This window comes from Engystomops pustulosus, chromosome 4 (genome assembly GCF_040894005.1).
Source record: "Engystomops pustulosus chromosome 4, aEngPut4.maternal, whole genome shotgun sequence".
NCBI lineage: Eukaryota > Metazoa > Chordata > Amphibia > Anura > Leptodactylidae > Engystomops > Engystomops pustulosus.
In genome coordinates, this window is record NC_092414.1 from 160,206,122 (window position 1) to 160,221,294 (window position 15,173).

A 15,173-nucleotide genomic window follows, 5' to 3' on the forward strand; every position below is an offset into this window, starting at 1 on the left:
AGGGGTTAAAGGGTCCTCTGTCCTTCCAATTAAAAATAATAGGAGGAAAATTATCTTTGCTTTCTGCAGCCTTTATATATTTAAGATGTTCACAAACATATAATCAGTCATAGAAAAACACAATATGACATACCCTTAAAAGGGGTCATTTAGGATAAAATCATCTATGGCCTTTGACAGAGGAGCTTGTCAATTAAAAATCAACTTGTACCTATATTCTTCTCTCCTTCACGCATTTTCAGCCCTGTGACTCCCATCACTGATAGAACCATCATTAAAGCAAGTTAAAAATATAGAACTGTAATCAAAAATAATAATAAGACACAGACCAGGCTGGAGTTTATGTGCATAACTTTGTGTATCTGTGGTCCCCAGGAATGGTAATCTCAAAGGGTCTCCTGTACTGCTTTAGCCATTATAGTTTATCATTAACTCTTTCCAACGCGTGGGCTGCGGGTGCATGGAGAGGGCTCATGGGCTGAGCCCTATTGCAGAAAAGACTTACCGGTAACACCTGCAATCGGTGCTAGCATCAGGGAGAGGCGATTGGTCACCATGACAGCCTCGGGTCTTCCGAAACCAGAGGCGGTCTCATTTTAACCCATTAATTACAACGTGCGATTTGCACATTTTAATGAAGGAGGGGGAAAATACCCATATACTGGCATACTGTAGTATGGCAGTATATAGTAGGATTGATCAGACAACCTAGGGGGTCTGAAAAGTAGTAAAAATAAAATAAATTTTTTTAAAGAAATTATAATTAAAAAAACCCTAAAAATTCAAATAACCCCCTTTCCCTAGAACTGATATAATATAAATAAACAGGTGATCACACCGACTCAAAGAATAAAGTAGACATGTCATTTGGGGCGCACAGTGAAAGCTGTAAAATCCAAGCCCACAAGAAAACGTTGCAAATGCATTTTTCACCATTTTCATTCTCAGTACACGGCATGGAATATAAAATACCGTTACTATGAAGAACAATTTGTGATACAGAAAACAAGCCATCACACAGCTCTATACATGTAAAAATAATAAAGTTATATATTTTTGAAGGTGGGGAGTGAATAATGGAAATGAAAAAACAAAAAGGGCCACGTCGGTAAGGGGTTAATGCCAGCATGGAGCAGTGGTCTAAGAGCATATAGACCATAAATTCCCCCAGGTATGGATGCTGTAGGACCCTAAGATAGCGGGGCAAAAAAAGGGGGGAATAACTACTCCAGATGAGCTGAACATAGCTATGAAAGATTTTGCGAGAATTTGCTCAAAGGTTTTGAAGAATGATGTAGACAATGGGTGGCATTGCCCAGCAGAGCACAGCCCCATAAAGGGGGTATTTTTTGAGATTTGCTTCAACTACTGTGCCATGTGTGACAGTCATCTTTTCCATTCCTTGTATAATAAGTATTTATTTAGTGACTGTACAATTTTTGTAAAATGTTTTTGTTTCTTATTTGATACTGGCCATTTATTGCTGACAGTAGGAGAATGTGCAGATGGATTTAACAACTAGTAAAACAAACTTCTCACAACTCACATTTTGGCATGTAGTCAACCACTAGGCCAATAGTGGTAAAGACTGCAACCTCTTGCAATAGTCTCCAAAATTACTGACTCAAGGATCAGATTGTTTCATCATTATTGGCATTTGATTATGCAGAGCATGTAGTACCGTATATTCTGTAGTGATTCAGAAAAAAAGACAATGAAGCTTTACAGGCTCCAGATACAGAAATCTCTACAATGCCTTTAAATAAATATTTGTGTCTTTTGACTCCCAGTGAATATAAAACAAGGAAGATCTTGCCTGTATTTCATGAAGAGGAGGATCATGGTATGAAATATTCACAACAAGGTCTGAATAAACTACAACTAAATAATATGGCAATTCAAATACAGTCTCCTATTTTCTTCCATCTAGACCTCTGAGATTTTAAGAAGTGTGCAGCGATAATATTTTCTGTTGTAAATGTCAACAATTTAATAAAGATTTCTTTGGTGGGGGGGTGCCATTTTCCGAGGGCAAATTTTACACAGATTCAAGACCGTCAAAGACAATAGTATGTTCAGTGCCAAGAAGAAGCGATTCCTTATGGCTTTTTTGTTATTCCTCATATGTGAGCAGTGAGCAATGTCACCTTAATTTACTGCGACTTTCCAGGGAAACGTTGCTCATGCTATGCCCCGTGGGATACACCATAATGCATTTTGCCTTCTGGATAAATGGTGACCGTGTCCCTCTAAGATTTAAGTGACAATAGCTCAAGGCTGAAAATAATACAACGCTATTCTATTTATAACCAAAGTCAGAAGAAAAGCAAGCGATACAGTAGATATTGGCTCCATCAGGGACAACTTTAATGGATAATATCACAGAGATAATCAGGCAGTAGGTCCATTTGCAGTTTTGTCCACTCTTCGCTTATTTTCATAAAACAATTTGTGTTGTGCTACTCTAGAAGTAGTAGTAGTGTACTTAAAGCACTACATACGGTAACTACTGTGTGGCCACAAATAGTAACAAAACGCAAATAGTTGAATGTGTCCTTAGGTAGCAAAAAAAAGTGTGACAAAGTAGCATGTTTTTCGCAGGAAAAAAAATGTTCACCCAAGACGGGTCACAGGAAATAGTAAGGATGAACACCACCGGCAAATACATGAAAAAAAAGGGGTTGTTCCAACCGAAACCTTCTGCTATTAACTGGGTCAGAGTGTTGCCGGATAGAGCATCTGCATAATAACTTGGCAGAACGTTGGGTATTTACAACTTGACATAAGTACCAGGGGTGGCAATATCTAGAATTAGTGAAATACCTAAACTCTAGACAGTGGGGATTGCACCTCCAGCCAGAGAGCGCTCCCCCAGCTGTGGTTAGCATACCTAACCAGGATACTAAGTATAAGATTAAAGGCAGAATTATTCAAATTTTTTAATGTTTGTCTGGTCCATAGTTCTTTTTGCAGTTTTTTTTCCAAAAAACTGGTTCGTTCATTATATTATCCTATTCTTAGCAGATGGTTACTTAACTTAAACATGAAGATCTGAAGTTAATATGTATAGCAGTAGCGAGAGTACATTATTATACAGTTCACTGCTTTACTATACAATAAAATTACCTTTCTGAATTTTCATGACACTGATATTATGTACACCAGATCTGTGTGTAGCTGGCACAAAGGGTACAGGCACTTCTAATAATGGGCAACAGAATGAAGACCATTGCATTATTAAATATTTTTTACCTTTGTGCTAGGGCAGTTTTTAACTTATCATTTTCAGTCTTCAGCTCAGAGTCCGGAGGGGCGCCATGGCAAGCCTTTTCATCATCTGTTCCATTTACACTGGATGCTCGAGTAGATGATGGAGTTTCCCGTCCTGATTCCTGAAAGTACATGCATGATCAATTGAAATATAAACAAAGAGATTACCATTTTAGTATGTTCCCATGTTAAATAACTGTACACGTGCATATGTATATCTAGATATGTCAGGTACTGCAGGGAAAACGCGCGTAGAAATGGTTGCTGTAAAGACAGACTGTTGACAGCAAGTATTGAGATGTGATATACAGGCTAGAACAGTAGTTTTACATTTTCCTTTCAAGAGCTATGTGATTTGATTTCAGAGAGGCATTTTGCAAGAGATAAATCCACGCCTGTCAGTATGTAAGCTCCAAAAATGATAGGAATTACAGAAGGATTTGCAGGCGTATATGTTGTTTTATGAAGCTGTGTTAATAAGGACGGTACAAGAGTGTGACTTCCGATTTGGCAGATTCATAAAAATCTGGAGAACAAGCTGTGAAATGATCTGTCAAGATGAGGGGCACCGGATCTATTAAACAGTGCATGCTCCCGGAAATCCTGGGCAATTTACTAGTTCTCTCCAAGATCACCCCAGTGCAGTCATAGCCAAAGCTAGTAAATCTTAAATGATTGTAGTACTGTAGTGACCACCTCTATGTATAGGTCATCCCCATGTTAAAAGTAAGCAAACACTGGAAGAGCAGAAAGGGATGTTTTAAATTTTTTTTTGCTTTAGAATAATGTATAAAAATGTGTCCACTAGTCAAGATTAATGTATTGTATTAACATAAGCTGAAAGAGGTTTAAAGAAGTTTGACTACATTTATTTTGTTTGTTGGGAGGGTTCAAAATGTCGTTTACAGACCTATCCTAAATAAATAATTTACAGAAAAACACTGAAAGGAGTTTACCAGCTTTAAAAAGGGGTTGTCAAAAATTGTTAATTTTTATAGGACTGACCACTGGTAGTGGTCCAGCACAGCACCTTAGGTCTCTGTTGGCGTAGAGAGACTTAATGGTGGAAGACAAACAACTGTGTGCACCCACTACAACCTATGTCTGCGGCCTCAGGCTGAAGTTGGTGTTCACAATCAACATGATATCCCTGATGAACCTCTCTATAAAGGCCAGTGGTGATGGAAGGTGCCATTCTGGAGTGGAGTGCAGAAAAGTGGCAATTATAATGTATCATTTTTACAACACCAGGGTTCTGTCCTTTAAAAAAAAAGTGGTAAAACCTTTAATCTTGGTTTGCACACACCAATTTCTGACCAATTGGCCATTTATGTTTGACGTGTGAGGATCAACATAGGAAATTGTAAATTGGAGCAGAGCTACTACACAGAGAACAGTGCTGCTCTTTTGTCTCTGCTTTCAGTGTTGATTACAGCAGCAGAATAAGGTAATTCTTGAAATGACTGGGGACAGGGCTTAGCCGATCACATTTGCGTGAAAGCATAGGATCGGTAACCAGCACCCTTGTTTTCCATTGTATATATGAATAACACTTGCTGCTGGTTACCAATTGCACGCATTGCACATGAAACGTATCATGCAAAACACCGGGTGCTGATCCCCAATTGCATCAGTTTCACTGTAAAAGTGGTTGCGATCGGCTAGGACCCACCCTGGGCATTTGCATTGCATTTGGAAATGCAATGCAAATACCATGTGTATAGTACTTACCATGTGTAAGTACCATGAGATTTCAGTATTACAAAAATATACTCAAAAACAAATGAGCTTGAAAGCAACAAACATTTATCAAGGTAAATTATACAATAATGGAAATATAACCTCTTTTTTTTTCCTGGTTCTCACAATTTTCAGCAGAATATTGGATGAATTTTGTCACTAATAATATTATAAATGAAAGAAAGATATATCCTTAGAGACCTTTATATCTATTACTTGTGACCACAGTGTTCTGCTATGAGGGACTACGCAACCTGGTGACAATGGCAGGACCCAATTTCTGCAGTTTTCTTTTTTTTTATACTTGATAAACCATAAAATAAATTTGTCATCAGATACAAACCCTGCATAAACTCAGCGGATGAGATTTACTTATCAAAATGTTCCATGGTTGTGGCTTATATGCAAAAAACCTGACAAAAGGTCTTTTAATAAATGTATTTTACATTTGGTACACATTTATACCACCTATATGTTCCTGTATCAGTCAGCATCAGCCCCTGTGATAAATCTAGGACATTTTTAAAAGTCATCTAATTTTTCTGAAGTATAGAACAGAGTAGGAGCACATTCTACTACTTGCATACAGAACTGTATGCCACAGGCCATGAAAAATTTAAGTAAAACGTGATGGCATGAATGTAATGGTGCATATTCATCAGCCTTCTCATGCATTTTGCATATTAATCATAAAGCTTTTACATTCAAAGATGAAAACTTCCTCCATGAAAATAACTTGGTGTAACAATGACATTTGTTTAATACAATAAAACAACCCGGGAAGACCTGAAGATATTATTACAATACCAAAGTACATTCTGAACACTAAGGAAGTATATATATGGTTGTGAGTTTACAGGGATGTCTAAGGCCTTTAATACAGATTCTTTTATTTAGAGACACCTGAACTCATACATAGATTACATGCTGTTTTTACATGCTGTAATGCTTATTCATTTTGGATAGCTTTGTGAGGCACAGAGATTTCCAGTCTATTCATCCAGTCTGTACATATTAAATAAAAAAATATATATTTTATACTGCATTACAATTTTATTGGAACAGTTAAATTGCATCAGTCACTAGGAGTTAAAAATCGTAAACAGTGGTGGACAAAAAAGTCATAACAATCCCGGTTCAAAAATAATGTATACAGAAATAGTCAGTACATATTACATTCACCAGTGATGAAACTTACCGAATCATTTGTTCTCCTGGGATATAAACGGTAGCCAGAGGTGTCTGGACTCTGCTGTCCACATTGAATACATCAGCACACATGGTCAGACTGCATATAAAAGGGATGAATACCTATAGTCCAGAAAAAAAAAAAATCTATGCTCCACAAAGCCCACAGCACATAACTATATTTACCTATAAGTAGACTATGACTCCAGTCTCTACATATTGCACAATTAAAAAAAATAATGTATACAGAAATAGTCAGTACATTTTACATACACTAAATCAATTTCATCATAGGAACACACAGTATATAGCCCTTAAGGTAACTCTGCAAGGGCACACATCATCACAGTTAGATACCAACCAGGCTGCATGATTAACTCAGAACCTAGGATGACCACACCCCCACAGCACCCGAAGGGTGATATAATGATTTTTTTCAACTGGGATTGTTACCACTTTTATGTCCACCACTGTTTAGGCCTTAAAATCCACAGTGGTGGACACAAAAGTGGTAACAATCCTGGTTTAAAAAAAAAAAAAAATCACTTAATCACCCTTGGGGTGCTGTGGTCATCCTAGGTCAGTGATGGCGAACCTTTTAGAGGCAGAGTGTGACAAATAAGTGGGTCTTGGTTGTAGTTTGGGCAAAGTGCCAACACAAAAATGTAATTATTGATTTATACTCCCTTCTCAGTCACATTAATACCGGCACCCTAAGGACAACAATAAAGCAGAAAATAAAAGATATTTGGATGATCATTGTTGCTTCCCTAAGGGTCCCATAAACAGGAAGAATTGTCAAGGCCGGAGCAGGAGCTACAATGATAATCCAGATCTGTCCACACCTTCCCACTCCTCCAGTAGTCCCAAGTAGCGCTGTCACTTTAAAATAGCTCTGTGCACAGCAAGTCCTGGGCTGTCTGGGACAGCAGGAAGATACCTGAAGATACCTGAGTGCCCACAGAATGGGCTCTGAGTGCCACCTCTGGCACCAGTGCCATAGGTTAGCCAACACTGTCCTAGGTTTCGAGTTTATCATGCAGCCTGGTTGGTATCTAACTGTGATGATGTGTGCCCTTGCAGAGTTACCTTAAGGCTATATTCACACTGCCGTTGCCCGCCCGTACCGTACCGTAGCGGGCAACGGCAGTGTACGGGGAGAGGAGAAGGAGGTGAGCGCAGCTCACCCCCGCCCCTCTCCACAGCAACCTATGGCGCACGGCGCCGTATTACGGGAAAAGATAGGACAGGTCCTAGGGTGCCGTGCGCCCATTGCTGCCTATGGGGGACGTATATCGGCCGTATATACGTCCCCCATACGTTAGTGTGAATATAGCCTAAGGGTTATATACTGTGGGTTACTATGATGAAATTGATTTAGTATGTGCAATATTTCTGTATACGTTATTTTTTAAACTGGATTGTTACGACTATATCCTAGTGACTATGATACAATTTTATTGGTATAGTTAAAATGTAATTTAGTATCAAATTGTTTTTTATTTGTTCAATATGTAGAGACGGGAGGCATAGTCTACTTATCGGTAAATACATGTGTTGTGGGCTTTGTGGAGCATAGATTTTTTCTGGACTACAGGTATTCATGTGTGCTGATGTATTCAATGTGGACAGACACCTCTGGCAACAGTTTATATCCCAGGAGAACAAATGATTCGGTAAGTTTCATCACTGCTGAACAACACTCCAACATCACTGCTCTAACATCATGTCAAAGAGTTGTAAGAACTACATTCACATAAGACAGTCAGCCAGTCCCACCACCTTTCTCATGTGTATGTGCTTAGAACGGGGGGGTTATTATAATTTTTCCAAATTTAATAAAAGCCTTATAACCAAATAGGCCCAATTCTTCTTCTAAAACTCCACACATTCCATCCCTTATTCTGGCCCCCACTGAAATGGAAGGGAGGACATTTTTTATTTGGTCAATTGCTCATCATTTATCACTGGCCTCTGGGGTTACTTGAGCAATGTTCTGTGTTCTGAATACTTTCAGAACAGACTATGCAGGAACAAGAGGTCCTTAAGATGGTAACGGATTGCCCAGAGGTTGAAAAACATATCTGCTTTCTTCTTAAAACAGCACTCCACTTGGCCATGAGTAGTGTGTGGTATTGCAGCTCAGCTCCATTCATTTCTATAAAGTTCAGCTGCAATAGTGGCACAAACCATAGTCCACTGTAGTGATGTTAAAGGCAGCCATGTTTTCCAACCTCCAAACAACTCCTTTAACTTTAGAAGGCTATCTTATTCCAACTAAATTCAGAACATTTTTGGAATACCCTCAGCCTACATAACTGATCATCTTGAGGGGGCCCCACTGTCCAATTTATACTTCTGCCTTGGCTCATCATAGCTGATATTACCATTATCCGTTTTCCATTAAAAAGGATCTTTAGGAGACAGCTTTCTTCTACTAAGAGGTATATTATTTGCATATTCTCTCTGGAGGAATTGGCTAACGTCATTCTGCAGATTTCAGTCAATGTTCTGAAGTTCTAAAACGAGGCATATTCAAGAAAAACCTGCAACAGTGAATTACCGTGGGAAAATCCATTAGGTCAAAGTCTGATTAGGAACATATGGGATTATATAACTGGAATGACAGATCAGTACGTCACAAAGTCATCACTAGGCTCTCACAGATCTCACTAGTGACCGGTCATGAACAACATAATAAATCACGTCATGAATAGAAAAGTAGAGTGGCACTCACCGGGGTAAAAGCGAAAAACTTTATTCGGGAGACAAATCCAGGGCAGGGGGGATGCACGCCACGGCTAGGCGACAGGCCGTTTCACGCACCAAGCGCTTTCTCAAGCCTCAGACCTGAATAACATCCTGTTTCCTAAAATGTTAATGCCCACAGTAAATATATGTTTATTTTTTTCATGATGGCAATGCCATGTGGAGGGGGCATCTGCATTTAATCTACAGTATGAACATATAGACATTTGTATATTATATTCGTAGGCTTTAAACTTCTCCCAATAAAACAGATCATTCCAACAGGCTGATTTATTATAATTTGGGTGATTAAATAAACCAGTAGACCGGCACCAACCTTTTAGTGTCGCGATTCCTCAGCGTTCTCCCAGGCACTTACGGCTCCACGATGTTGCCGACTCGCAAACTCACTCCCTCCCAGGATGCAAACTCACTCCCTCCCTCCTGGTCTGAGGCTTGAGAAAGCGCTTAGTGCACGAAACGGCCCGTCGTCTAGCCGTGGCGTGCATCCCCCCTGCCCTGGATTTGTCTCCCGAATAAAGTTTTTCGCTTTTACCCCGTTGAGTGCCACTCTACTTTTCTATTCATGACGTGAATACTGTGCTTGAACTTTCTGTGTGCACCCCGGGAGGGAGTGAGTTTGCGTGTCGGCAAGATCGTGGAGCCGTAAGTGCCTGGGAGAACACTGAGGAATCGTGACACTAAAAGGTTGGTTCCGGTCTACTGGTTTCTTTAATCACCCGAATTATAATAAATCAGCCTGTTGGAATGATCTGTTTTATTGGGAGAAGTTTAAAGCCTATGAATATAATATACAAATGTCTATATGTTCATACTGTAGATTAAATACAGATGCCCCTTCCACATGGCATTGCCATCATGAAAAAAATAAACATATATTTACTGTGGGCATTAACATTTTAGGAAACAGGATGTTATTTACAGATAATAGTATTTCATTTTCCCAATCCTGTATATAGTCCTCTCTTTGCAGTGAGTAGGTGGGCGCCCCACAGTCATTCTCCGTTGCCATGGTAACATTTTAAAACAAGGATCATAAGCAGCATGCCGACACAAGTTCCTTAGCTCCTTATTATGGATGTATTTTTAATTTTCCACATGTTTCAATGGATTATCAAAAGTTATGCACAGGTTCTGTTTAATCTGTATAATTTTCACTGCTGGAAAGACCTGCCTCTGCCTGCAGTATATACTTAAATATGTGATGTATTATAAATATGTTTGGAGCCATTAAGAAAAACAAGACTTATTTTCAACAATATCAAAATGCTTGAGCTGGTTTCAATAACCTGTGCCTTCTCTAGATGTATGGACTTACACAGCATAGTCCACACAGCTGGTACAGGTAGACGCCTCCACGGCTGTAACCATAGGCTTTGCAGATGGCGTGCCCACCAAAAGCCTAAGAGGCCCATTATGGCTCTAGTTACATATACAAAACAACTAATTAGGGCAAATGCAGCTACAAAGGGGAGGTATCTAAGGAAGAGGGATGAAAATGAGGGAGGTTTCCAGATTATATAGTGTTGATGGTGACAATGGTGAAGAACTCCTTCGATTAAGTGATGAGGGTAATAAAAGAGTTTGGAATATTCTCAGGACTTAGAATTGATAGGAGAAAATCTGTTATATTACCACTTGATGAAGGTGTGGAAATCCCCAAAACGGAACTACAGATATTATAGTGAAGGGTCATGTAAATCTTTTGGCATAAATGGTTCAAAGAATGAAAGTTTAATCTGGTTATACATTCATTAAGAGATAAAGAAAAAAAATTTGGAAGATAATAAATATAGTTGTGCTACCTCAACTGGTTAGTTCATTTATTAAACTCTCCAGTTTGGATAAGAGAAACACAGTCTTTAAGTGTTTGGATACAATTATAAATTAATTTTGTCTGGCAGGGCAAGAGAAGCAAAATACAACCAAAAATTTGCAATATCCATAGGATGAAGGGGGGGGGGGGTACCATACTTGCATGTTTATATTTTTGCCACAGGGTCTTTTTGGATTTATAAAGGATCTATATATCCCTTGGGATATATTTTAGTTGTTGGAATCAGCACAGCTTGGAGTAGACTCATTTAAAGGGATGGAATCTTTTTCTTATCCCACACTTTCTGAAAACTTTTAAAGACCATAGAAGAATCTAGTGGGGTAATGTCATGGTCACCAATCTGCGATAATAGAAATCTTAGCTCGCTGTATGAATTAGAGGGACACAACTTCTGAAAAAAAGGGATATTAACATTTAAGGATCTATAGGACAATGGAAAAATTAAAACCATCTAGAATACAAATGGATTTTGGTTGGTCGACCATCTGATTTATCTATTTATGTACATTATCTATCTATTTATGGAGTAAAGTTGGTAGTGTTTAAAGAGCAAATGGACACCTATGAGTTCATATAGAAGAGTGACAACGGGGTGATTTCAACAACTTATGCAGATTTACAAAATAAAATTGTGCAGAAAAATCAGTTTTGGAAAATCGGATTTTCAAATTTTTTTTGCTGTCATGGGAACAAAGATTATCAATAAAACTTAATTACAGCCTGGGGCTGCCCAGCGGGCAGAGAGTTCTGTATGTCACCAGGGGACGTTTGTAAGTTGGGCGGTTTTACGTCGGGGACAACCTGTATTTATTATTATAATTTCTTTATAGAGCACAATTATTCCATGGTGCTGTACAATCAATAAGGGGTTCACATACATACAAATACAAGTACAAAATACAAACATTACAGAGATATGGAACAAATTATGACATTGGTATGCAGATCATGCAGATTGTGACACAGATTCTGCAGTGTGGGGAATCAACATAAGATATCTATCTGATCAGATGGAGGCAATTCTGCAAATCTGCACATCCCACATTTTCTATTTGAAATTATTCTACTAACAGTTTTGACCATATGAAGCATCATCAATAGGTATTGGCTCTGGAAACTTGTGCTTTCCTACCAATATAATCTAGAATTGTAGCTAGACTTGGAGCACAGGGGGAGTGTCCCTTAGCAGCTTTTTAAATCTGTATTCAAATTGCTTGACAGCCCCTCCCCCTGTGCAGCAGTTTGCATCTCACACAGGAGTGCCCCAGGTCCAGCTACAATCCTGGGTGTAACTACCAGTGTACCAGCCATAGCAACTGCTATGACGGCCCAAACTAGTCAGAACACAACAGGCTGCTTATTTTATCAAATGGTAGATAGAGCCTGATATTTCTTAAAGGAACTCTCCAGTCAATGCAAATTTTGACTAAATACATGACGCAGGGCCTGAAGGGAGAAGCAGGACTCATTTGCATTGCACTCCTAGGACCTTGCTAGAACCAAGAGTCATGCTACTCCCTTCAGGACCTGCACAAAGTATATTTCAATGAATCAGCAGTGACTAGAGAGTGTTCCTTTAAGTGTTAAAGGAAACCTACCATTTGATTGGATGCATTTTGAAGCAAACATACCTTGAGAACGCTGTAGATACACTGATGCAGGATCATATCTTGGTTAATCCCTGAGTTTAGTGGTTTTGCTGAAAAAACATTATAACATTCAGGACCTTAGGAAAGCTTTTCATTAAACATGGAGGTTAGTCAAGATATGACTAATCAACCTGAGCTGGACCGCTCATACACAGCAGCTGAGGGATGGTGCAGCAATTGATAATTCTGCCTTCAGGCACAACCCAGGGATTAACTAATTTGCTAGGAGAAGTGCTGAACAAGCCATAGAAGAGACAGAGCTTCATTATCATAATTTTATAATAGATTTTTCAGCAAAACCACTCAGCACAGGGATTAACCAAGATATGATCCTGCATCAGTGTAGGATTTCACTAGCTATTTCACTATACTCCACTTTAACCAGTGTTTTCCTAGTACAAATGTTTGCTGGAAAGAAGTGAATTAGCCACTACCATGTACATCAGGCTGCAGCTTATCCCCTCTGGAGAATAGCTGTATGGCCAGCATTATATATAGCATCTTGTTGGCCTCTTTTACAAGCCACCACTCAGATGTCCTTTGTGAACAATGTCGTGCACACAATCATAAGTACAGAGGGAACCTAATAAAACCATGTGGATGTAATCAGTATGATTTTCAAGTACCTACTTGGGAATGATTACTAGAAGTTTCCATCTTTTCTTGCGATCGCTCTCGGGCCAGTCTTGCAGCTTCTTTAACTTCCTGAAATTTGTCTGCAAACTGCAAGAAAGAGGGGAAAAAATGAAGTTATAAAATAAATTTAAGTGAATCTTTTAGAAAGAAAGCAGTTTGTATATTTTCTTAATTTTATTTATGCAAGGATTTGTATTGAAGACCTTGGAGTCTTCTGCCTCGCAGACACCAGTGCAGTAGAATAATGGAAATGTGAACGATTTTTTTTTCTGTAGCTGAAAATGTAATGAATACAACTTCTATATGACCGTATCCTAAAGCCTCTTACACTCAGCAGCATCTTACAACTCTGATTTACGCCAGCCCTCCATTACTCCTTCTTGAATAGTACTTTATGCTTATATTGCACTTTATCACTCTCCTTGCCAACAGGGTATGACTACACAAATGGAAGACACCAATACAATCTGAAACAGTCCTAGTTAAAAGCCGTATTTTACAGGCCACTGACTGAACAATTACATTTTAGAAATGCATTCTTAGGATGCCAACACATATAGCACTCGTCATTTCTGTGTGGTATATGTGCAGCCTAATACAATAGTACTGTAGTCTATTGGATTAATGAAAACTCCAAACACACAGAAAAAAATATCAGTAGGAAATAATGTCATGTCATTTAATGGAGGCGGAACGTGGAATGGCTGCAGAATTATGATTAGGGTAAAGCCATTACACTACATGCACAGATCGCGTTACTGTGCCCGCGATCACCTATAGATCCATGTTTATTTCGTGATCTTTTATTTTATGGAGAACAGTGCCAACAATGCATCGGCCTGTGTCAGCAACAATCATGGATGCCAACAAATAATGGAACTGAATCCGGAAAAATTATAACTTTGGTCTTCCTCTGCTTGTGTAAATGGTTGATGTAAAGGTAGGTCAAGCAACTGGCACTGGTCTTCCCCTGCACTGACTCATGTCATATGGCCTTGAGCATGGAAGCATATATACACTATGAGCAATAGTAGCACACAGCAATTTATCCAAGCAGAATTAAAAAGGAACCGCATCATACAGAATTCTAAGAAAAGATGCTCTTTTATGGGGAATAATAAAACTCAACATGAAAGGAGATACTATTAATTACACAGACAATGACTATATTACAAATGCCACGTGTAGGTTGGCACAGCTTCTAAAATACCATGTACAATTTTTTTTAGGAAAGCATAAACCTGTGTTAAATAGCATTGTTTAGTAGTTCTAATCTGTTACAAGTCAGTGCTTTTGATTAATTATGTAATCTACATGCCAAGTGGGCTTGAAGGGCTGTCAAATGGGGGTATACCTAGCAGCAGATTGGGGTAACACAGGCTGAACGGGGACAGGCTATAGCTAGTGTACAGGCATGTATTAGTCTTAGGTTAAAGTGTAATTCTACGCCAAGTAGGGCCTGGTGTACACCAAAGAAACCCCTCCACCGGATAAGGGGGCTGGAGTCTCCCGAAATATCCGGCACATCAGAGGGGCAGGGTTTTCATAATACACTAGTGCAATCATTTGCCTCTTTCATATGGAACACTATTCAAACATGATCAGATAATGATCAATGAATCAGTCTACATTCAGTAATGGATTGATTGCTTGGCAGTCAGAGGAAATTCAGTTGAGTGGCATATATTAAAGGATGCAAAGAGTTGGAATTGATGGAAGTGGTGAAAGTTCTTACTTTTTAATGTCTGATTTAAAAAATGACTATAAATAAAATGAATAGAAGCAGGTTACCAATGCATTTTTATTTATTGTCCGATTTATTATTCAGACTGCAAGGCAGTATTTACCTAAAGCTGCTAGGGAGATATTTTGTTCAGCATTTAGTTTGCAGCTCGACTTGTCTATTATTATCATCATCATCATCATCATCATCATCATCATCATCATCATAAGGGTGTTGCTCACCCACCAAAGATATGGGCGCAGCTTTACAGCCGGCAGATGTTTGCATTATATTTCTACATAATGCAAGGACTTCTTATCTACTGCCTTGTGTGCAGCCCTTGAGATCATTCCACAATATA

The 15,173-nt window shown here is 38.9% G+C and overlaps 1 protein-coding gene across 2 annotated transcripts in view; it reads right to left on the reverse strand.

Annotated features, from left to right (window-relative positions):
• The window catches only part of HOMER2 (homer scaffold protein 2), a 109,962-nt gene that overhangs the window by 33,017 nt on the left and 61,772 nt on the right, over nt 1-15,173 (reverse strand). For both annotated transcript variants that reach the window (XM_072148328.1, XM_072148327.1), the window contains exons 4-5: nt 13,084-13,176; nt 3,253-3,392 (exon numbers count right to left, since the gene is read on the reverse strand). In XM_072148328.1, the coding sequence (XP_072004429.1) occupies nt 3,253-3,392; nt 13,084-13,176 (233 nt within the window). The remainder of the gene's footprint in view (nt 1-3,252; nt 3,393-13,083; nt 13,177-15,173) is intronic.